At 43.5% G+C, this 22,979-nt stretch overlaps 2 protein-coding genes across 2 annotated transcripts; one reads left to right on the top strand and one right to left on the bottom strand.

The window, feature by feature from the left end:
* Positions 1-378: 378 nt before the first annotated feature.
* On the bottom strand, positions 379-2,293 carry LOC121198076 (migration and invasion enhancer 1-like). The gene is made up of 4 exons (XM_041061925.1): positions 2,141-2,293; positions 1,784-1,881; positions 1,591-1,667; positions 379-1,480 (listed from the first exon to the last, which is right to left on the bottom strand). Exons 1-4 carry the CDS (start codon positions 2,281-2,283, stop codon positions 1,397-1,399), a joined length of 402 nt encoding a protein of 133 aa, XP_040917859.1. The 5' UTR covers positions 2,284-2,293; the 3' UTR covers positions 379-1,396.
* A 920-nt stretch (positions 2,294-3,213) lies between these two features.
* Positions 3,214-8,937, top strand: si:ch211-214j24.15 (GTPase IMAP family member 8). The gene is made up of 5 exons (XM_041063126.1): positions 3,214-3,340; positions 3,637-4,323; positions 4,865-5,575; positions 5,706-6,350; positions 7,715-8,937. The coding sequence occupies exons 1-5, from the start codon at positions 3,316-3,318 to the stop codon at positions 8,482-8,484; spliced, it is 2,838 nt and encodes a 945-aa protein (XP_040919060.1). The 5' UTR covers positions 3,214-3,315; the 3' UTR covers positions 8,485-8,937.
* The last annotated feature ends 14,042 nt before the right edge of the window (positions 8,938-22,979 follow it).

The following is a 22,979-nucleotide window of genomic DNA, read 5'->3' as shown; positions in this document are numbered from 1 at the left end:
TATTGCCTGACTTGTCAGTGACTATGCAGGTGCAGAGTTGAACCTAACGCATTGGAAATGACTGCTGCAGCTCTCGTTGTCACGCAGGCTTTGAAAACAAAACAGGAAAAACCTGGCCAACATTTCCAAGAGATTCATCGCGTCAGCTAAACGTGGATGCAACCCAGAGGAACCGCTCTGTGTCAGAGATGAACACCACCACCACACCCAGTTCTTCTCAGAAAAGCAAGTGTATGTTGCTGAACAGGTAAAAGGCTCAGAAACATAATACTGTACCTTTTATGTCGGCGTGCAGCTGTGAAGTGCTCATGCACGTGATCTTTACAGTGCACTGAAAACAAGAAAATACACCGAGACATCACGAAAAAGAGACAAATATCAGAAACTAAACAATCATTACCTTTATTTAAAGTCTACAGTTTGGACAAAGCAAAAGGACGTGTGGGAAATGAGCTGACATCTAATTAGTGTGAGCTGACAGACCAGTGGGTGGTGGTCTTCAGAAGCACAAGTGATGATCACTCTAGAACCTGACCAGTTTAAAAAACAGAGGAGCTTCACATGAAAAACAAAAACAAACTGCAGAACCGGTTTCAGACTCAGACCGGACACTTGACAGAGCTCCGAACAGTGGCAGCATGACATTCAACCGTGTACACGTTCCAATTTGATACGTATAAAGACAGAAACCTATTGTGAGCTTGATGCTGCATTCAACCACCGCAAACTATATGACACCGATTCACTATCTATCACCCGTACAATAAACTGTAATTATCCACTCATAAAATGTGTTAATGGCAGATTATTCAGCACCGAGTGGTGCAGAGGCAGAAAACAAGAGTCTCCCTTTATGCTTAAAAATGATGTGCGTCTACTTTCTACTGTCTTTGCATTCACTGAAAACTGGAAATTGCATGTGAGATCAATAAACAAAGACTTGAAGAGAAAAAAACAACAACCAACAGTTAGGCAGTTAGAGAACACCAGGCAATGAGGCTGTAAGAAAATAAAAAGTGAGCTCCCTCCAACTCCAACCCCTCCGCGACATCTTCTCCCCGTCTCTGCTCCTATAAGAAGGGAATTCCAGGAATGGATTCATCATACCACAACCTTTAACATTTCAGGTCACAGTAATCATTAACAGCCCGGAGCACTGCTATGGGAGCAGAGAGAGAGAGAAGCTAGAGGGCAGAGCCGGGTGTGGAGATCTGCATCAGAGAAAGTAGCTAGTGCTAATAATGCATCTCCGTTGGGTTTCTTCCTAAGCAAGGTTCTACACCAGCCAGTTTAAGGAAGGTGGAGGTAAACCACTGTAAACCACTGGTGGTGCTGGCAGTTTACAGATGCACTGGCCTGTCTCTGCTGCTGATGTTACAGCAGGACGGAGGGAGGTCTACATGATGATGCATGGTGCACGGCTCTTGATGATCTTCTGCACAGGTTTCCCATCGTGGGCATCCTGGACTGCATTCATGACCTGTGGCAGCAAACACAGAACAAACACACAAATTAGAGACACTGTGTACGTATTTTTATTTTTTTTTTTTTGTGCGTGTGTGTCCGTTGGTGTGACTATATTTTACTCACATCATCCTCATACGGGAAACCACCAGTCTCAAGCTTGGAGAAGACGAGCTGCCCATTGATTACAATCTCAAAGCTGCCTGAGATACACAACAGAGATGAGAGATCAGAGCACCTGCGTGTTTTCTGTAATGATATGTTGTTATACGTGCCTTCACATACAGGTCAGCCCAGGCGAACAGCTCCCGTGTCTTACCTCTTCCTCCCACGAAGCCTGACACATCCGCATCGGGAAACTCGCTCTTCACAGCATGGGCGAGCTCCCGATAGCGGGGTTCGTATCCTCATGCACCACTGGATAGGAAAAAAAAAAAAAACAACAACAACACGGGTTTAACCAACGTTTCGCAGGATAACTGTGTTTATGAGGCTACAACCGATACCGCACCAGTCACTTAAGCCTATCTTAGCTGTGAGGTAACAATGCTAATGGTGGCTAATCCGCAGTGATAACGGTCTTTAAAATGAGACTTCCGGGACGGACAGAGACACAAGTTAGCCGGGAACTTAAGCAAAGTGAAAAAAAAAGAGCGTAATAAAAAGATATAAGTACCAGTACTCCACTCTTATTGTCACCCCCATGGCCGCTGATCCTTCTGCGGTGTCACCAGCTCGAAGCTCGGTTTGGTTGTTGTGCGTTAGCTGCTTGTATAACGCTGAGCCGGAGAGCGGGGCGGGGCTTAAACGGCCAGGCATCAGCTGGGGTTTAGTCACACTAAAACAAAACAAGGCACACACACACACACATTAGAAATACCTTTAACTGTGTTACAGCTCCTGCAGCAAATTGGCACTTTTGTTCTGGGTGTTATTCGGTGGAATAAACGCCTGTAGCTATCTGTCATAAATCTAACACTGAGAGCGCCTCCCTCCCTCCCGCTGCTGCCTGTGCAGGTTCTGTAAATATTAGTATTTATTAACACAAAAATGCACCAAAATGTTCCTCCTGTAAATAATATGTTTGAATTAATTCCAATAAATACATCGTCTCATACAGTCTGACTGATTACCGAGGCCTCTGAGTCTGCACCTTTGTGATTTTCCTAATTCAGAGAGACAAAGATTGTTTCCTTTATTTATTTATTTATTTTTTCATTTTTTAAAACTTTATTTTAAACTGTGTAGCTATTCAGAGTTTTATCAACAGGAAAAATGGATCTCTGTCTTATGTCTTATCTGGAGCCATGCCCTGCGTTTATGGCTTTACTGTTGAACTCGAGCAGTATGTGCAGGCTGTGAGGTGCAAAACATTTCACAAAAAGGAAAAAGGACTGTGCAGAATGTTGTATTTTCTATTTTGTCATTGGGTTTTATCCGGTGTTGCTGTGTTTAGCCCCTCAGAACCAACATATGATGTAGATGAGCAGCTGCATAAAAGAAAACTTCTGATGGTGTTATGGTTACTGTTGTAGTTGGTCAAGGTGGAGCTAACTGTTAGTATTTTCTATAAGGGATAAATGCTGCACACACTCTCTTTGTGTTCCTCTTCAGAGTGGACTGTCGACCTGCCGCTGAGAGGTGTGGTTCTCGCTGTCCACTGTGTGTGTCTGATTACTCATTACAGACGACCTTCAGACTCATAAATACATAAAGCACGAATGTCTGCGGTCACTCCTTCAGTGGTAAGCTCAGTCCACATTTTTCCACCAAGAACAAGGAAACACGGACGTGACATGAAAACATAATGTTTATTTTAAAATTTACCTGTTTATAGACAAGGAAGGTGAGATGGCAACCAGCGAGCTGTCAGCATGTAAGTTCTAGTTCCTGCTGTCCTGTTATAATCACATTACATCCATGATCATGTCTTTGTTTTTATTGAATTTTAATGTTATGAAAAACCAAACAACTGCTTTGTGAATGTCAGTCTCATTTTAAATGTTTTAATTTTTTTTATAATAGTGTATAATAGACTATTTTTGTTTTTTTGGTACTACATCATTCTCACCTGATCATGTTTGTGCATTATACTTTTATTAATTATCTTACAACTTACTGCTTTTGTGTTTGACCACCAGCCTAAAATGCTGATGTCTTTTTCTTGTTCAGGGGACGGCTGGTGTCCATCACAGTTAAAAATTGTCCTTCTTGGTGGCAGAAACTCTGGAAAGAGCTCTGTGGGGAACTTGCTCCTGGGAAAAGAAGAGTTTGTCACCAAAGAGAGGACGTCCTGCTCCCGGAGGCTGGGCATGGTGGCCGGACGGTGGCTCACAGTGGTGGACACTCCCGGCTGGTGGTGCGACTTCAGTGTTCAGGACACATCCGAGCTGGTGAAGAGGGAGATCATCAGCAGTGTCTCTCTATGCGCACCGGGCCCCCATGTTTTTCTGATCACCATCAAGGCGAGCTCAGCCTTCTCGGAGAAGCGTCGGCGGGCCGTGGAGGAGCACGTGGCCCTGCTGGGTGAGAGGGTGTGGAGTCACTGCATGGTTGTCTTCACCTCTGCTGACAGGTCCAAACACTCAGAAGCAGAAGAGCATGTACAAACAGGGGGAAAGGCTCTGCGCTGGCTCAGTGAGAGGTGCAGTCAGAGGTGTCACAGTGTTATCCTGAGCGACGATGCTGAAGTCGCCGGGCTGCTTGAGAAGATACGGAAACTTGTCACGGAAAATGGAAACAGAGTGTTTGAAATGCAGGGAAACATTTTACAGGCGGCCGCAGAGGAGAAGAGAAGAGTGGAGGAGAGAGCTCAGAGGAGGTTTATGAGAGTGAAAAGACACAGGTCTCTCATGCAAGGTCAGTTAATTGGAATATTTAAAATGTTTTGCTCACTTTGGCCACTAAAGAGAAAATCTCCAGTACTCTGCTTTCCTTTTTAAAGGCTCAGTCATTTTATAAAACAGCTGCACACTGTAGCAAACATAACCGAAAGAGGAGGAAATACATTTGATGGGAATTAGAAGAGAAACATGTCCCACTGGGTGACATGTTTGTCACATCACATCACATCTTAGTGATGACAATGGAGCTCTTATGGCACAGAGGAATGAAATGTCAGACACACAGACGGCACTTGTTGGTAGCATCAGTTCTTTTTCTGTGTTTTTTTTTTTTGTTGAAAATAAGAAAACTACTAAATATCACCAGACTTGTCCTTTAAAACCAGGTTACATTTCTACTTTTCCCAAAATCTCAAACAGTTACTGTAACCTGGGCCCTTTGCTGCAAATCATCGAATCAGTGCTAAGTAGAAAATTTATTGAATCAAAGTCAGAATAAATCCTTTGCTACTTAAAAATCCTCCCTCTGCTTTGTGTTTCTGCTTTCATTCATGCAGAGAGGTTGCGGCCCATTACTAATATCAGGATTGTGTTGGTGGGAGCAAAGGGTTCTGGGAAGTCTTCAGCACTGAATACAATCCTGGGCAGAGACAGCGCCCAGCCTCTCAGGAGAACAGCTCAGTGTGCGGTTGGAGAAGGAGTGGTGTTTGGGAGATGTGTGACGGTGGTGGACACTCCAGGCTGGTGGATGAACTACTTCTGCGACGAGAGTACCATCTTTGACCAGAGGGAGCTGGTGCTCAGTCTGTCTCTCTGTCCTCCTGGGCCTCATGTCTTCCTGCTGGTGATCCGTGTGGACAGAGCCTTCACCGAAACCTACAGGAGAGCAGCGCAGGAGCACCTCCAGCTGATCAGCGAACGCATCTGGAGCCGTGTCATCGTGCTGTTCGCGTTCGGGGACTGGCTGGGAGGCACAACGACTGAGCGGCACATTGAGAGCGAGGGAGAGCCTCTGCAGTGGCTCGTTGAAAGATGTGGCAACAGGTATCACGTTCTGAACAATAAAACGAAAGGAGATGGGTTTCAAGTCAGAGAGCTGGTTGGGAAGATTGAGGAACTGTTGGCCGGGGACAACACTTACCAATATTATGAAATAGAGAAGAAAGCGATGGAACAGATGGAGGTGAAGATGAGAAGAGAGAAAGAGAGAGCCATGGAGAGGCTGATGAAGAAGGAGAAACAAAGGCAGATGGCGAGGTCTCAGCTGGGTGAGCTAACTATATTTAAAAGTGATAGACAATGTCAGCATGATTTTATTTTACTTATTTAATAAACAATTTTTAATTTTAGCTGTTGAGATGTTATGTCTAAATGATCTGTAAAACTTCTTTCCCACAGAGGAGCTCAGCCGTGTCCCAGAGATGAGGATGGTGCTCGTAGGTGGCAGGAAAACGGGCAAAAGCTCATGCGGAAACACCATCTTGAGCAGAGAGTGCTTCGACACAGACACTCAAACCATTTCCTGTGCTGAGGAACGAGGCCAAGTTAGCGGCAAGATGGTTACGGTGCTGGACACACCGGGATGCTTCCCTGTAACCTCTGACCTCCTCATGGCTCCTTCATCCTGCGCCATCCTTCTAGTCATTAACGTGAGCTCCTCATTCAAAGAGACCCACAGGGAGGACTTGGAGAAACAGCTGGAGGCGGGAGGAGGCCAGATGTGGAGCAGAGCTGTGGTCCTGTTCAGCTACGGTGACTGGCTGGACAACACGAGCATCGAGCAGCGCATTGAGAGTGAAGGAGAGCCGCTGCAGAGGCTTGTTGAGAAGTGTGGGAACAGATATCACATCCTGGACAATAACCACCTGGGGGACGGAGCTCAGGTCAGTGAGCTGATCGAACTGATAGAGGAGATGCTGGTTGAGGAAAGGCTGGCAGAACTTCACCGAGGCGATCACATGTGGAAAAGTGTTTCTGCACCACATGAGCCGGAGCCGGACGTCGTGACGCTGTGTCAGGAGGATTTAAAGGTGTCCTGTGACTGTGAGTAAACCTGAACTGAATCATTTATGATGACATGCTTCTTTTAGAGCATTGGTTCCAGAGCTGAGACTCCTCAGGGTCACAAGACTGGTCCGAGAGGTCATGAGACAATTCAAACCCAATCCGAGACCTTTAGTTTGACTGTTTTTTCCTTTTTTCTCCTGAGAATCATAGGATCATCTTCCATCTTCAGACCTCCATCAAATTACTTCAACAAATACTGATCAAATGTCCTGCAATTGACATGTGATTGTTGACAAGGAGTCACAAGAAGACGTTACTTAATTTTAAGACGTAGAGGCAAGTGAGAAAAAAAGAATACTAGTGATCCACTTTCTAAGTCTGATCTAAATAGTTTTTGTGATTACAAATTAACAGGTGACAAAAACATTTTGTTTCATGTCTTTTAGATTGAAATGAATTTTAATTTTAGGGTTGCATAACCAACTCACACACAATATATGTGCTTTGTGTTTATAGTACGTAGAAAGATTAAAGATCACCTGGAAGAAAACATGAATATTTTCAGTTCTACTTAGACTGGGGCAGTGGTGCAGCCTCTTGTGGCCAACATTAGTATTACAGCAACAAACACTTTGAAAAACCCTGAAAAAAAAACCCAAAAATAAAAATAAATAAATACATTCATTGTTCAGTTCAGTTGGTCTTAAGTAAAACCACAGTAGAGAAAATAATTTAGATGAGACTTAGAAAATGGATCACCAGGTTTTTTTTGTTTTTTTTTTTCACTTGCCTTCCATACATGACAGAAAATACACAATACAAAAGGACCGTTATACACTATTTAACACAAAAGACTGATAAAATGCAACAATAATAATAAAAAATAAACATTTTAACTTTAAACAAAAAGGGTAAAAAACAAAAAACAAACAAAAATCATTTACATCTGCCAGCATGCACACTGATAAATGTGTGATTAGCCAATATCAGCTGATTAATTTTTATTTAATTTATTTATTGGTTTATTTAACTGAGACAATTCACTTTAATAAAACATATAAGTACCAGAGTGCAAATACAGTATCTAGGCAGATTTTACAAAGCCACATTGTCACTGAAGTCACCGATCATGTTGTAATTAAAACATACAACAGGGAAGTATAATACATACAGAATACCTAACACATTCAGCACACTGAAAAAAAGAAGTCATATCAGGTGTAACATGGGGAGGGATCAAATAAAATGTGGTTTATGGTGTAGATGATGAGGTAGCCCTCTCTTTGAAAGAGAGATAAGCAGGTTTATATCTTAGGGTGGGTGGAGATGCTTGTTAAAGAACAGGCTGGAAGTTTTATGGCTCACATGAAATTACATCAGTGGCTTTATGTCCTTTACAGCGACTGAATCAGCCACTTCCACGACGCAAACATCTCTGCTCTGCTCAGAAGGTGCAGGTGCTGGTGGTCAGGTGGTGGCAGTACCAGCAGGAAGAGCAGGAGGACGGACTGGACACACCATCCTGGACAGAGACAGCTTCACGTCCATCTTAGCCTCTTTGCTCTCTGGTAAAAAAGGACGGAGGTGGACCGCTACAGGCCAACAGAGATTAACAGTAAATCTGCCCATCTGGTTCCCTGCTGATGATCCTCACGGCAGCCTGAAACTGAATGGTGAAAGCCAAGCACGTCCGTTTTCACCCACACATCCAGCAACGCTTTTAATTTTACCTCAAACACAGAACAGAACACTCAGGGAGGAAAATGTCATTACTGTGCATTCCCTTTCCCGTCCTGTCCTGAGAGAACGGACCCTCAGGAGACTCACAGAGTCCGGAGGCTTGCAGCAGCTGATCGAGCAGTGGGGCGACAGCAGCCTGGAGGAGCTGGAAGCCTTCATAGACGCATACTTCGAGATGGTGTGGGAACAAACCATGGGATCATTTCAGCCAACTGAGCCCGACTCTCCTGCCCCAGAGCACGACGCTGCGGCCGAGGAGGCTGGAGAGGAGGAAGTGCTTTCATCCATAGACAGGAAACTCTCAAAGCTGGAACTCCTTGAGGAGATCAGGAGCGATCTGGCTAAGCTGAGGGAGAGTCTGGAGCGCAGCTGGGAGGCCATTCAGGAACTCAGGGGAAAAAGTAAACAGGGCCCTCATAATACATGTTAATACAGGGGGAATTAAGAATGAAAGATGGAAGAGGTATTAACTGTAATTGGCATTTAAAATTATATTAACTACATTTACCCAAGTACTGTGACCAAGTACAATTTTTAAGTACTTGTATTGCATAAGGAGTACTTTTACTTTTGTATTTTGATGCTGATATTTGTGTACTTTCTAAATGCAGAGCCTCTCAACTTCTCCCACCGTTGTAGTTTTGTTATGATATTTCCCCACAAGGGGGAGCTCTTGTATAAGAGTGGATTGTGTATATTATTGTATGCTCCTGTACACTGATCCACCAGACTCCATTTGTTTTTCTTAGAAATCTTGAAATAGATTAAAGAAAGTGAGTTTGATGGTTAGTTGCCTCTAGGCACCACAATGAATAATGGAAGCTGCCTTTGCAATTACATTTTCTCATTTTCTCCAATATACACAAGATACACTACGATATGTGGACACCTGATCATTACACCCATGTGTGAAAAATCTTTAGTTTTTTGTTGAGATTTCTTTAGTTGTTTGCGTGTTGACTTGATTCTCAGGCAAATTTTGAGCCTGCACTTTGAAGTGGTCTTGTTTTCAATTAAATGGTGTTTCTAATATTTTTCTAGATATCTCATTTACATATGAGGAGAAGCAACACACATTAACATGTAGAACAACCCTGGCATAGTTTAAAAATTGGATTATATTATATGATAGATCAGTAATATTTAGAATTGTCTGGGAATCATTACATCTGTAGAAGTAACAGAGGATGATGAACTTAGAAATGTTTAGACAGAGGTTATGATTTCATGGAAGACGTCATGTGAAACCGAAGATGGGGTCACAAATGTTTGTCTTCAGGTTGGAAGCACATCAGGGATGTTCCAATACCACGTGGTGTGATACGCAAAACACCGATTTAGAAGGGAATCTCTATGTTGTGGTGCAAGAAAGAAAAAACAAAAAAAAGAAAAACACATTTTTTTGTGAAATTACATCACACCTGCTCTGGGAAGGCCACTGTTTATGGGTGAAAGATGGAGACTGAAAGTAAACTTGTATTGAATGTATAACCAACAATGAGAGGGAGGGATGTGGATAATTGTTTTTCTCATTTCTCATTCTCCTTTGCTGTTGAATGATTCCCTGAAGCTTGGCAGCTTCTTGCACAAGCATTGAGAGGTTAAATGAAGAGGAAGCTGGTCGAGCCTGTTTGCAGAGAAAACAGAAAATCCGTGCTGCTTCCATTCAAAGTCTTTTTGTCAGGATTTATCAAGAGCTTTCAAGTGAGTCACACACACACAGACACATACTACTGCAGAATTCAGAGGCTGTGGCGGAGTGAGCGCAGTGAAAGTCCACTGCTGTCAAGGCCCATTTTTAAATCCCCACAAACAAAAACGTGTGGTAGCTTTAGGAGACAGGTGGCACTTTCTCTGAAGCATGTAAACTTGTCTGATATAGCTTCCTGTTCCGGATGTGTGTGTAAATATGAAACAGTGAAATATCTGAAATGTGAAAGCATCAATTTTCTATTTTTAGATGTGTCTGTGCGCCGCTCTGGAGTCTTCATTCCTCACAAGCAACATCGTCTTTCCATCACTTTTATTACAGCTGCACTGGGCAACTCTGCACGTCGGCGTCGCCACATGGCAGAAAGAGATAACTGCTTGAAAAATCCAAACCTCAATAACCAGATATCATGTAAAGGTGAAGTCACTGAACTGAACTGAACACTACCTGCCTGCATTGTGATGCTTCCTACTTGTGACTTGCTGCAGTTTAGCAGTTTGGATTTTGCGGTTTGAGTGGTGTCAGGTGACAGGTGCATTTTTTTTAGATAAAAATTATTTCTATTTTAGCTTGAAATATATTTCTCCTCTTGGCGTACAACTGAAGTTTTCTTGTCTTGGCTTTTATCATCCAACATGTTGTTTTACCGGGAACAGATAACCCTGGTGTTAAGGACAAAAGCTCCACAAATGCTGTGATAACTGTGGTAGAAAAATGACAGAAAGGGGGACAGAGACATTTCGAGGGTGGACATACTGGGAGCATAATGGCAAAGGAGTGATTTGCAGGCAATCATGGTTTGTTTATCTCTGTCAGTCTTCATCTAGAGGCTTTCTCTTTTTTGCATTATACCTCTTTGAATGTCATTAGTCCTTCAATCCCCTCTCCCTGCTGTCTTATCATCTATCTTCCTCTGTTGTCAACATGTCAGTCCTCCACTCCATTCTACTGCTGCTCATTTTCTCTCTGCCCATTCTCTCTTTCTGTCCCCCCACGTCCCCTCTCTCTCTCTCCACTGCCCCATTCTTTCTTCAGTTCTTCATCCAGTGGTTTCCCCTCCTTCTCTTAAATCAAGTCATCAGTGCTCAGCCCTCCCCTCTCATTAAAGGAGTTCTGCGGCCCAGGAAGAAGTGCAGGAGAAATGGATCTCGCCTCTCTCCCTCTCTCTCCTTCGTGGAGGCTGTTCAGGAGACAATCCTGAGCCCACATCCATCTCCATTAGCGGGACAGCGCAGCAACCGGCACGACCCCCCACCCGCTGGCCTGTATCATGTTTCACTGCCTGCTATTTTTCCAGGTGGGAAAAGACAGTCAGGCAGAGAGATGGGCAGAGGCTGGGAACGATGGGACGGATGGAGAATAAGGAAGAGAGGGATGATTTAGACCCAGTGTAAAGGAATCATCCATCCTCCACTTCCCTTCATGCTCTGATACGATGGCGTCCCCGGAGGGTGATGTCTGGGACACGGTACAGTGTCGACCAGTGCACCTCAGCGGGAGGACTGAACTTCTCTGGCCTTTCCAGCCCATAAAGACAGTCTGCATCGTGGCCTCGCAGCCATTCAGATTTCACATACAGATCCTGGGCTAAAATTGAGGGTACAGAACCGAAACAGCCGGATCACAGCTGTGTGGTACGAGTTAATCAGCAGTTTGATTCTAATCACCGAGGCTGAAACTTAATTTAGGTCAAACCTGTGATAAAGAACAGAGAAAGGCTTTGGTGATGCCACAGGAAATGTGGGCACAGAGGGTATTCAAGAGATTATATCTCTGAATACCAAGAAAATTTTTTAAATTTGCTGTTAAAGCTCCAGTTTTGTCATTTTTTTCACATTTAGGTCAACGACAATCCAAACCTGAGCTCTTATTTAGCATTTTTTATCGTTGGAGCTCCCCTTTAACATTTTGGGCTTTTTACTGTAGTCAAGTCTAAATCCTCAAATTTTGTGATTGAAGTCTGACTTGAGCTCTGTGTCCTTTCACATACTGTAAGCAAATAATGTGAGCTTTGCAATAAAAATCTTGTGTGCTGTAAATCATGCTGATGATTTAAGGAAATATTTAAGCTCTATTGTTTGATTCTGTTCATTTAACTCAGCCACACAGAGCTTCCCCTTTGCTGTCTCTGGGATTTTATCAGGTCAGAACATAAGACTTGAATTTTTGGGCTTTTAAATTTCAAGTTATGTCCTTGGGGACTGATAAAGCCTTTACATTCCGGGAGGAGCTGGAGAACGGAGCCAGGCGGAAAGATGTCAGGACTACCTTGCGATGGAGAATGGATGGACAGATGCATGGATGTAAATCAAACAGTATTCATTAGTTAGGTCTCAAGCAGATCCAGTCTCACTGCAGCCAAGTCAGCTCTGATTCCAAACCATCATCCACCGGGGACGTACAGGGCTTTAATGCGAGAGCTTCTGACCTCAGTGAGACACCATTACAACGTCACATTTAGCCTGTGGGAACAATTTCACTTGAATGGTTCAAGAACAGTCTGAATAAGTCCAGGCTTCAAGTGTGGAGGTGATGGAGGAGTGTGTGTCAGAAGTAAATGAGGTACATTTGGCTGTACTGCCACCTGGCCCAGACCAGAACAAACACACACGCCCAGGACTTCCCTCTTCCATCTTCCCAAATCCATGTATTTCACTGCGCCCCATCAGGATATGCCGGGTCAGGGGAAAACCTCAAGGGCAAAGTTCAGGAAACAATTAAGGGAAATAACTGCACTCCAGTGGACCGAATTCCAACCCAATTTCGAACGTGTGTCTGTTTCTCAGAAGGTCTCACTCGTTAAATCATTAACCCCTCGACTGGAGACCACAAAAAGGGGAAAAGCAACACAGTTGTATGTGAAAAATTTAGATGCCATCTGCTTTGCAAGTGGCTATTACGAGAGCTATTACAGGCAGGTACGAGAGGAGAGTCCCCTGTAAATCAATGGAGGCTTACTGGGTTTGTGGTTTGACCCCAAAGTCAATTTCACCTTCAGACATTTAGCTGCCAATGACGGCCCACGAGGCAGAACGCTTTCACAGCATTTTATCACTGCAATGTGTCAGTAGCACTTAAATAAGACATATATCATGGAGAATCTAAACATCTCACAGCATAAACCCGCAGGACTGCACCACAACAGCAAAGCATGAGCACCGTGGAAATATAGTTTGGACTTAAACACACATAAAAACATTAAATTGAATGCTTCTTTTTTTTTTTTTTTTAACTTTCAGGAAACCTGACCTCAGTCAAGAGGTCAAAATCAGATTTTCAGCCAAGCTCGCGGCGTGGGACAGCGACTGAACTATCTCTTCTTGCACCTAAATGAAACATGAGGCAAAACTTTTGGGTTGATCTGCATTCAAACATAACCACAAACTGGTATGCACTGGGAACCACTGGTTTTGATGCTATAGGTTTAGTGCATGTGTTTATTTGCTGTATCACATTAACATAGCACTTGAAGTTATTTCATACATGGCAGGATCCATGATTTTAGTCTGGTATTGATATGGTCTTTATTTGGTCGACTGACTTTAATTGTCTGTAGCTGCGTGATGCTGCAGGCCCTGGTCTTTTTCCAGAGGAAGGAAACTTATGGTTGAGTGGAGGAGTCCGAGCTCTGTGGCTTGAATGACAACAACATAAAGGGATGTAAAGAGGTGATTGGGATGCTAGCTGTGTAACCGGGGATATGTGGCGGCGCTTGCTGGAAAACAAGATAACAGAAGAAACAAGAACAGGAAAGAAAACGAGGAGAGTGAATACAGATTTCACGTTTAGAGCCAAGAATGATAGTGATTGTACGCACACGCATGCATGAGAATACATGTACGCTCACTGCAAGGGTTTATTTTGTCTCCGTGTTGAGGATTTCCAGGACATTAGCAGCCAGCCATGTACTCTGGTTGAGTGCACACGACCGGCCTCCGCGAGGCTGCGGCCTTTGATCGCTGCCAGTGAGACGAGAAACAAGACGGTATGGAAACACAACGTGCTACACACCTAACAAACACACACACATTCAGATATGCGCATGCACCTATCGACCTAACATGTTATGGCATGCAGCAATTAAACACAATCAAGATGTGGAAATGCTGAAATGCGCATGGATTCACATGCACGCAAAGTGATTAAGCATCTGAGCCAAAGCCTTCGTCGCTCAATATTATTTAATAGTATTGAGCTGTTTGTGGAAGCCCAGAGCTCAGGAAGATCACATTCTGGAAGTAAAGGATGCTTGGAGGAAGGTAGAGGAAGAGGATCAGGTTATCTGCAGATAGCTATTCAATACCGTCCAACCAGCTAATCGTGTTACTCCCCTTTCTGTGCCCGGCTGTCAATACCCATCCTCGGGTTGCTCTCAGTCAACAGCTCACTTTTTTTTTTTACCACCATCCCCTTTCTCCTCGTCTCTCACACTTAACACACCTCTTTCCATTTGTTTCGATCTTGTGTCCCTCTCTTGTCCACGTGGTGTCTGCCTCCTTCCAGGTGCTCAAGACGTCAAACATCTGCGGCCTTTATGGTCCCTGGATGCTCATGCAAGGCCAAAGGAAGACAGACATTTAGCTCCTTTCATCCCAGGACGTTGTGTCTGCATGAGACAAAACGTGAGAAAGTCAAGTGAAATGTCAGTGTCTCCGCCCGCAGGGGTATTATGCAGATGATCCGTTGCTTCTATTTGCGCAAACAACCAGAATATGATTGCAGTTCTCAAATTTGAATATATTTGAATCACACCTCTGATTGGTGCTGTGGAAACAGCCCCAGTCATCTACTGAGGGGCTTGATGCGCTTTCAGAGAGGCGGGTATCGTGTCTCGATGGAAATCAAGTCTCAAAATCACATAACACCATCAAAAGTCCATCACCATCACCTTAGAGTGAAGCAGCTCATCCATTCAGTGGACACCTGAAGCATCACCGTGGAGAGGACAGAGAAGAGCGTGGGCTGAGTTTAAATCATTTACATTTTAATTTGTATTGTTTAACAATACAAACGAAATAAACATGGAAGCACACAGAGAGCTGAGTTTTCAGTGAGGATCAAATACGGTTTCAGAGCAAATGAACTCAAACAGTCAGTTTCATGAATTCAGTTTCCAATCATACCATTCAGATTCAGTTCGATGCAAGTTCAGCTTTTCAGTGCAGTTATTCAAGCTTCGGGTAGCACACACTGTATTACTGCTCTTAGAAAAGCAGAGATAAGAGAGCAGATAAGAGCCAACGTCTCTCGATTACAGTGGATCAGACATGATTTTAGGAAGAGAAAAACTGTTATTACTCACTGGTGAAAGGATGCTCTCAGAACCATTTTCTAAACATGCCTTTATTGTCATATTCAAGGAGAACAAAATGATTGAGGCAATAACTCAGACAATTACACAATAAACATTTGACAGCTAAATTTGACAGTGCTCCTTGGGAACGAGTGAAAGGAAAGAAAAAGAGATTGCAATCAAGAGGTCATCTATTAAAGTACAATCAAAGCATCATTCACTTCCATCTACAGTGCTCAGTGCACTGCGTACAGTGACTGAACTGCTTTGTGCTTTGTAGTTCTATCTATTCAGCAATTTTAAAATAAAAAAAAAATCATATGCGGTAGTAATCAGAGTTTTTTGATTTATAGTTCTACAAAACATAATTCCCAAAGCGTACAGTAATACACCGAATTATTAGTGGAGACCCTTGTGTCAAGGATTTTAGCATATTGATATGCAGTTATGACAGGAAAAGCTCTGGTTTTGAGGAAGTTCTCAAAACAATCTGGGATCTGCAGGATCAGTTACAGGTAGTTTTCTGCACAGAAGCAACTCTGACTAATCCTCGGACCCTGCCGTCTGCTGTTTCACCTTCGTTCTGAAGCTCCTTTTTACTAAAGTGGCTCCAATCTCAGAACATTACTGTAAATCCAGATTTTCTGCATGTCCAGACAACATCTGGACAACGTTGTCTTTTTACAGTTTGAGACAGCGGATCCTTTAAATCTTATTTCCTGTCAGTGAGATGAGATAGCTTCACTTTTTCCCAATGAATAACAGTTTGTTTCAGTTATTCATCTGTATCAAATCTTTATGACATGATCTGATCTTCCTGACAGTTCGAACGATCTGTTTATTTCTTACTGAATAAAACCGAGACGCTTGTTTCTAAAGCTGCTGTGGAAACATCTGAAGTATGTCACCTTTTCCTCTTGTACCAAGAAAAATCATTTCAAAACTAAACTAAAGTTGTTGAGATGGACATTTTTTTGCGGCGAGTGTGTCGGTAAAACGACTTGTATCCACTTTCCTGAGCATCACCTGTGTAAATACAACCTGTCTACTGCATCTTTCAGCTTCTGGTTCCCAGGTACCTCCGGGTCATCTGCTCTGAGGGGGTCACATGTTTTACAACCTGCAGCTTTCGTGCTGCTGCCTCCCCACACGGTGACAGCAGGGGATCCAAGGGTGAATACGGAGGCGAACACGTTCCGACCACCGGCCATGTGGAGACAGAAACAGGTAGAGCACGGAGGCACTGAGGGCTTCTTCTTCTTCTTTTTTTTTTTTTTTTTTTACGACCATCCAGGAATGTAACGGTGCACCTGTTCGATGATACCCTCCCTTGTATGTCTTGTGTGTCTTGTTTCATCAGGTATGAAAGGATTGGTGTTTAGTGTCTGTGTATGTAGGGTCACTGTGAACACTCTGAACCATCTCAGGAGCAATTCCACGCTGACTCAGATGCTTTACTGCACCTCCGCTGCATCCTGTGGCTGTCTGGGAATCCACCCACTCCGTCAGGAGACACAGGCTTTTCTGACATGATATGGTCATCCTGCACATGTGGATCAGAGTCATAAGCACCACTGAGATGGGAGTGCCTGTGCAGGACCTGTGATTTAAATTATATCCGGTCGTACTGTACTTTTATAAAAGTGCATAAAAGCCCGAGCAGTAACAGCCAACACAAAAACGACTGGTTATTATGGTGGCCAGATACTTTTCAAATGGTCATCTGGAAATTGTTTTTTATTTCTGCGGGAGATAAGAGAGCTTTTTTTTGGCAGAAACCACACATTTCATTTCGAGAAAGTTGGATTCAAAATGTGTTGTTCTGTCCAAAACACTCTTATCTTACGCAGAAATGAAGGATAACCTCTGACGATCTGGTGTCCATTTGTGCTGGAGTAAAAAGACTTCTCATTCTGCTCTAAACTATGGTTTTGATTGGAAAAATAACCTCTAATAAAAACTTTGAAAAGAAAATATATAAATCGTGAGACAATTATTGTATTGTCAAAACCAGATTTGTAGCAAGCTTGCTCAGCTCTGCTGCACTAATTTGTGTGAGGCTGAAAAATAATCCATGGTCTCACTAAGGGTCATGCATGCCTTAGGGCTGGAAGGGTTTTCATGTTTATTACTGGGAATGTATGACACAAGGCAAAAAGACTCTACAGTCATGCTAGGGGCTCTGTGGGGGTGCTCTGAGCTAAATGATAAAGTCAGCAAGCTAAAACAGCAACAATGACAACGCAGATGAAGCGATATCCTCATGTTTAGCAGGTATATGGTTACCCATGCTCTGTCACGGCTCAGTAAACAGACAGGACTCAAATGCACAACTCTGAGGTGAAAAGAAAAGTTCACACAGTTCACCTTGACTGAAGGTCGTCGGCTAAGCAAAAGGAAGCATAGGGGAACAGCGAGCGGCCAAGGCTGTGGTCGAGGGCTTGGGTCGGAAACAGGCAGGCAGGAATTACTGCTGGACAGATCAAAAAGGGCCGAGCAAAGAGGAAAAGGCAGGAGAAGAAGGCGGGGAAGCTGTGAAATGGCACAAGCGACAATTTGGCAGGGGATGAGTGAAACTGGGCAGGTGAGCAGGTGGGCGTGGGGAATCAGGGATGGCAGGAAGGGCCGGGGCAACTGCAGGGCAGTAAAACTACATTTCATATCCAATAGTTTATCCAATAGTTTATCCAATAGTTTATCCAATAGTTTATCCAATAGTTTATCCAATAGTTTATCCAGTCGTTTATCCAATAGTTTCTGGGCCTGGGCCACAGAGCTATTCAAAGAGCCATGCCATTAACAATGCTAAAAAAAACAAAAACAAAAGTAGTGATTATAGAGCTACTGATTGGCTGATATGTGGTATTTTGCAGTTTGATCCTGGGCCTTAATTCAGACTTAATCAGGGGTAATTTGCTTTTTGTTAATTGGCAGTTACAGTCCCTGATTTACTCCTTATTCGCTCCTCAGAAACTCCCTCAGACATTTGTGCAATGTAAACTGTTACGCTCTTAAATCTTCCACAGTTTTCTGATGTCTGCCTCCAACTTGGCATCCCCATGTGAGCTGTTGGCTGCAGGTCATCTCGGCTTCACTGTGGAATGCACATTGGAAGTAAACGGCTGAATACAGTGCTTTGAACATCCAAGCACAGCAGACGAGAGGGAAAGTACATGATGAAAAGTTTTCATATTTTGACTCTCTGCTTTGATTTTGTGCAGAACTGTGTTTCCAATAAATTGCTCCTGAACTCAGACAAGAAAATCTGGCTTTGTAAAAATGCATAGTAAACATGAGTCACTGAAGCGCATTACCCAGGGGGACAGTTTCTCTCACAAGCACAGACACACACACCGTCCTCATGAAAGTAACAGAAGGAGAAATTAGGGTTCATCCTGTTCAGTGGATCCAAACACAGTGGAAGCCAGTAATTACCCACCTACTGTAATTAGCAGAGGAGTTTTTGCTTAACTGATTCATTTGGCATTGCTCAGAGTGAAAAGAAATGGTAAAACAAATGTTAGCCATTAGTCTAAGAACACTTTACACAGCCTGAAAAATGGTACAAAACAATGGCAGACCAAATACATCAGCAGGAAATGTTCACTGCCGGGAAGGAGAAACCACTGCCACCATGTTATTGGACAAAATTTCAAAACCATTGCCACAGCTGGAGGCAGTCCTGGGTCAAAAAGAAACCAGGAATGTTCAGTTCAGAATGCGCAGCTGGTATTTATGGTATCTGTTTTACATAAATATGTGTGATACATGGGGATATTTTTTTTTTTTTCGTGAGAAAAGCTCTCTGGTTCCTGTAATAATGCAGTAACAAGGTCAGTTAAATGGCTCTGATGGGATCATCCGCTCAAAAATCCATTTTTATTCTTTTCTTTGAACCTCTGATATTTGAGCTTAACGTTCAGGACGTAGGCAATCTTTCAGAGTTAAAGTTAACCAAGGAGAAAAAAAAAACAAACCCCAGAACCATGGACATGACGGCGTAAAGACAGCCTGCCAGGAGAAAAGTGTACGTTCCCCTCCAGTTTTGGCTCGGCTCCAGCTTTCAGCATGTACTTTTTGTGGTTTATATTTGCAAACGATTTGTGAAGGGTGAATGCTTCTCCTCCTCTGTGTTGAACGGGAACTATAATTCTTGTTTTTAGATGTGTAACCAGTCACAGGTGATGTCCCATTCTGTTCTGTTCTTGGCAGTCTGTTCAAAACATGTGGCGTCCACCCCCTCGACTCAATACGCCTCCCCCCGGTAGTTCCCTCAATGCATGCTGGGCCATAACTTCATACGGTGGATATCCAAACTCTTATATCAGCCCCAGTCTGTCACCTCCACTACACAAAGATAAGAAATCACTGCGGTTTTCTAACATCACACCAGGGTCACACTGTCTGTAAACTGCAGCAGGAGAAGCCTCTTGTCTTGACTAAACTAATCTGTGTCTAAACAGCACAACATCTGTATTTTATAAGAAACGCACTAAAGAGAAGAAATACGTTCTTGGAGTTTGAATCTTTACTGGTTTCCTTTAGATCTCAAACCTCAGGTTTAAAAACGTGGACATTATTTGTCTCACCCCTGCAATCAAGGATGTGAACAAGAGCCAAGAAGTGATTGATTAGGTGGATCGTTTTTATTCTATAACTGCACGGCCAAAAAACCTTCTACCACCACGTTTTGAGTACGACCAGACCAAAGCAAATCCAGTCAAGTCAAATTTTATTTATACAGCCCAAAATCATATATCACACACCATGCCCACCATCCTCGGGTAACATCAGGATCAAAACAGGCAATTAAAGCATGCAGAGCTCTCCTACATACAAATGAAATGTTTGAAGGGTTTCGTAGGACGTATTAGAGTCGCAGTGCGGTTCGCGGATTCTTTAGAGAGTGACGCTTTCTTGTTTCATTGTTTTTGGCTCTGTACTCCGGAAAAAAACGTATTGGAACCAAAATGAACCATGACTGTGATGAAACACCTTTTATTTTGAGGCCGTTTGAACCTAAATCTGAGGAACAGTCTGTGAATTGTTGTCAGCAATTGGAGGAAATATCCACATCAAGAGCCGCAATTCCTACACTGTTCATCCAGTACGGCTGTGGACACCTTCAAAGACCCTCACGGCTCAAAGTCCTTGCTTTTAATTTCAAGTCCACTGTGCTACAGTACGCAGTGTGTCTCATGCCATGCTTTGCTGCCCTTGTGTTGCTCACCATGACAACTTCCGCCGAGCGGCGAGTCATCTTCATCAAGATTGTATTTTATCAGTGACCTTGCAGACTGACATGACATTTCCTTTCGCTGACTAATCATAGGCCTGGAAACGTGATACGTACAGAGAAAAATACATGTATCCCACCAAAGGCCCTGTCAGCACATATCATTATACCCATAACACCACTAGTACAGAGCTCACGTTGAGAGGACATTTTTCTATTCCTGGCTGTTGGATGGATACATTTCACCTGAGAGTTGTAGTACATCTCCGTTACACCGTTGTTAGAGGCAGGCAATAAAAACAACACGACCGGAGAGTGTTAATATTAATTGTTAGCATTTTTCGACAGGCAGATTCTAGCTTTAAAGCCCACCCTGGCTATTTGCTCCAGACTGTAGTGATCAGAGAGGGTAAATACTGGATTCAAAAGACTCCACGTGTGAATACGGTATCAAAGAAGGCCGTATTGATGGAGAGAAGTGCTGTCAGAGTCATCAGAATGGGGGTTAGTCAGAGGTGCTGCAGGGGTGATCTCAAAGGAGGATGTAGGAAGTGGGAGAATTGATGTGTCCCAAGATCAATACTGGAGAGCATTCGGATCTCAACAGTGTAACTAAATCACCTTGTGGCTGCTGCTGCTGCTTCTTCTTCAGGAGCATCGGTCTCTCCCTGAGCAGATGACCGGTGTGGAGAAGGTGGATGTGGCAGGGTCAGGAGGATCATGGAAGAAGAGCTCAGGAAAGGTCTGAGGCAGATGAAGTGCTCCATTTTTTTTCTTTGTTTTTTTTGGTGACAACAACGGTTTCATCGCCACATTGTCTTGGATCAATATCCATCAACGCTGGTTTTATCTTAAGTGTAAAGGCTAAGTACCTCAGTGAGCACCAAACTGAATTACCATGCTAACATGTGCATTAGCGGTTCTGAAGTGGTCTCATCAAATTTATTATCTACTATCAATTTTACTTTGACCAAACAATCAAACAACAACAACAAAAAACTGTTAAATACTGTACACACAGTTCAGCATGTCATGAAAAACACAAGAACACTATTAAGGAAATGACAATAAAATGAAAAAATAAACCTCTTGTTGTGAAAAAAAAAGTAGGATAATAGTTCAATAAGCTCACTTTTGAGCACCACAGACACAGTTACAGTGGGACGGACACGTGACACGTCTAACTCACCATGCCGTGTGAGACCTGAGACCAGTGAAAATGAAACCTTTTCACAGTGCACATCTGTCTGTGGGGTGACTTCTCTTTGGGGAAGAACAACCTCATCCTTCATTGCTAAGCTCAAGATCACCACAGATATCTGAGTGTGAGCAGCAGCTGCTGCTGCCGGCCTGGGCTCCGCTGAGTCGCCCTCTTGTGGTGCATGGGGATCATGCACCACAAGAGGGCGACTCAGCGGAGTCGCCCTCTTGTGGTGCATGATCCCCATGCAGCTGCTGCTGCCGGCCTGGGCTCCGCTGAGTCGCCCTCTTGTGGTGCATGGGGATCATGCACCTTGCAGTGGCTTGAACTCTACATAGACTGAGGTTTCCTTGTTTAGGCACAAGCATTTGTTTTGCACAAACACAAAGTCTCAAAGTTAATCTGAAAACCAAGATTTTGTGCAACGGTTTCATCAGATACGGTAGAAAGACATAGAAAAACAGCAACACCTGTTATCCCTGCAGTCCATGAGATTTTACTTTTTTAGTTGTTTGTGTGTTGACCCCCTTCTTAGAACGAGATTTGAGGCTGTGAGGCCTTGTGGTGGTCTTGTTTTGGAGCACGTTATGTGGAAAGGTGTTTCTAATATCTTTACTGCCTAATTTCCATAATGTGGTGGAGCAAAAAAAAAGTAGAAACACACTTAAGCTTAATGCAATCCAGCACAGCAATGCCACAAACTGCAGCCTGTGGCACAGTGTCAACAACAATTAAAATTCAGATTATTTGATGACGAGACATGGAATACACGGCCAAAAGTATGTGGACACTGATATCACAGGCACATGTGGTTGCCGCACGTGTCATTCTGAAACCACGGGCGTTAATCTGCTGCTTTAACAGCCTCCACAGTTCTGATTCCAGGCTCTTCACCAGATTTTGTAAGCTAGCCGCAGGGATTTGTTCCCATTCAGAGCATTAGTGAAGTCGACCACTGATGCTGAGAGATAAGGTGTTGGATGGGGCTGAGGTTTGGGCTCTATGCAGGTCAAACAACTGGGAAACCCGTGGACCTGGCTTTACTGTCAGGGGAACTGTCAGAGGGTCTCCCCCAGACTATTTCCACAAAATATTATTGTACAGCATCATGCAGTACTAACTGTGACTAAATGGGACTATAGCCCAAGACATGAAAAATGAACCAAAAGTAGCCTGAAGGGGTGCTCAGCGACTTTCACCCACGTAGTATACGATAAAGACAGAGAGAGGGGGCTGGTGGGGCGGGTGTGATACTGCTGAATGTGTCAAACATTATTTTTGGTGCCTTGTAATAAACGTAAATCATTTTTATGTCACTTTTGCGATCAAGACCTCACGTGAGATTAAAGCAGGAGAGAGCGCGCGCGCGCGCGTGAGAGAGAGAGAGAGAGAGAGAGAGAGAGAGAGAGGAGCAGGTTGTGTAGTCTTACTGCGGGAGTATCAGGGGTAATAAACTGGAGGGTGGACGTGCCCCCTCTCCTCTC

Source organism: Toxotes jaculatrix, chromosome 18 (assembly GCF_017976425.1).
Source record: "Toxotes jaculatrix isolate fToxJac2 chromosome 18, fToxJac2.pri, whole genome shotgun sequence".
Taxonomy (NCBI): domain Eukaryota; kingdom Metazoa; phylum Chordata; class Actinopteri; family Toxotidae; genus Toxotes; species Toxotes jaculatrix.
This window is presented reverse-complemented; position numbering and strand designations above follow the sequence as displayed.

What these genes read in the sequence shown, in the direction of transcription:
- si:ch211-214j24.15 (XM_041063126.1), top strand. Translation starts at nt 3,316, where the DNA reads ATGGCAACCAGCGAGCTGTCAGCAT. An exon ending in AACCAGCGAGCTGTCAGCAT is followed by an intron (nt 3,341 to 3,636) that starts GTAAGTTCTAGT and finishes TTTCTTGTTCAG; the next exon opens with GGGACGGCTGGTGTCCATCA. An exon ending in TTTAAAGGTGTCCTGTGACT is followed by an intron (nt 6,351 to 7,714) that starts GTGAGTAAACCT and finishes TGTCCTTTACAG; the next exon opens with CGACTGAATCAGCCACTTCC.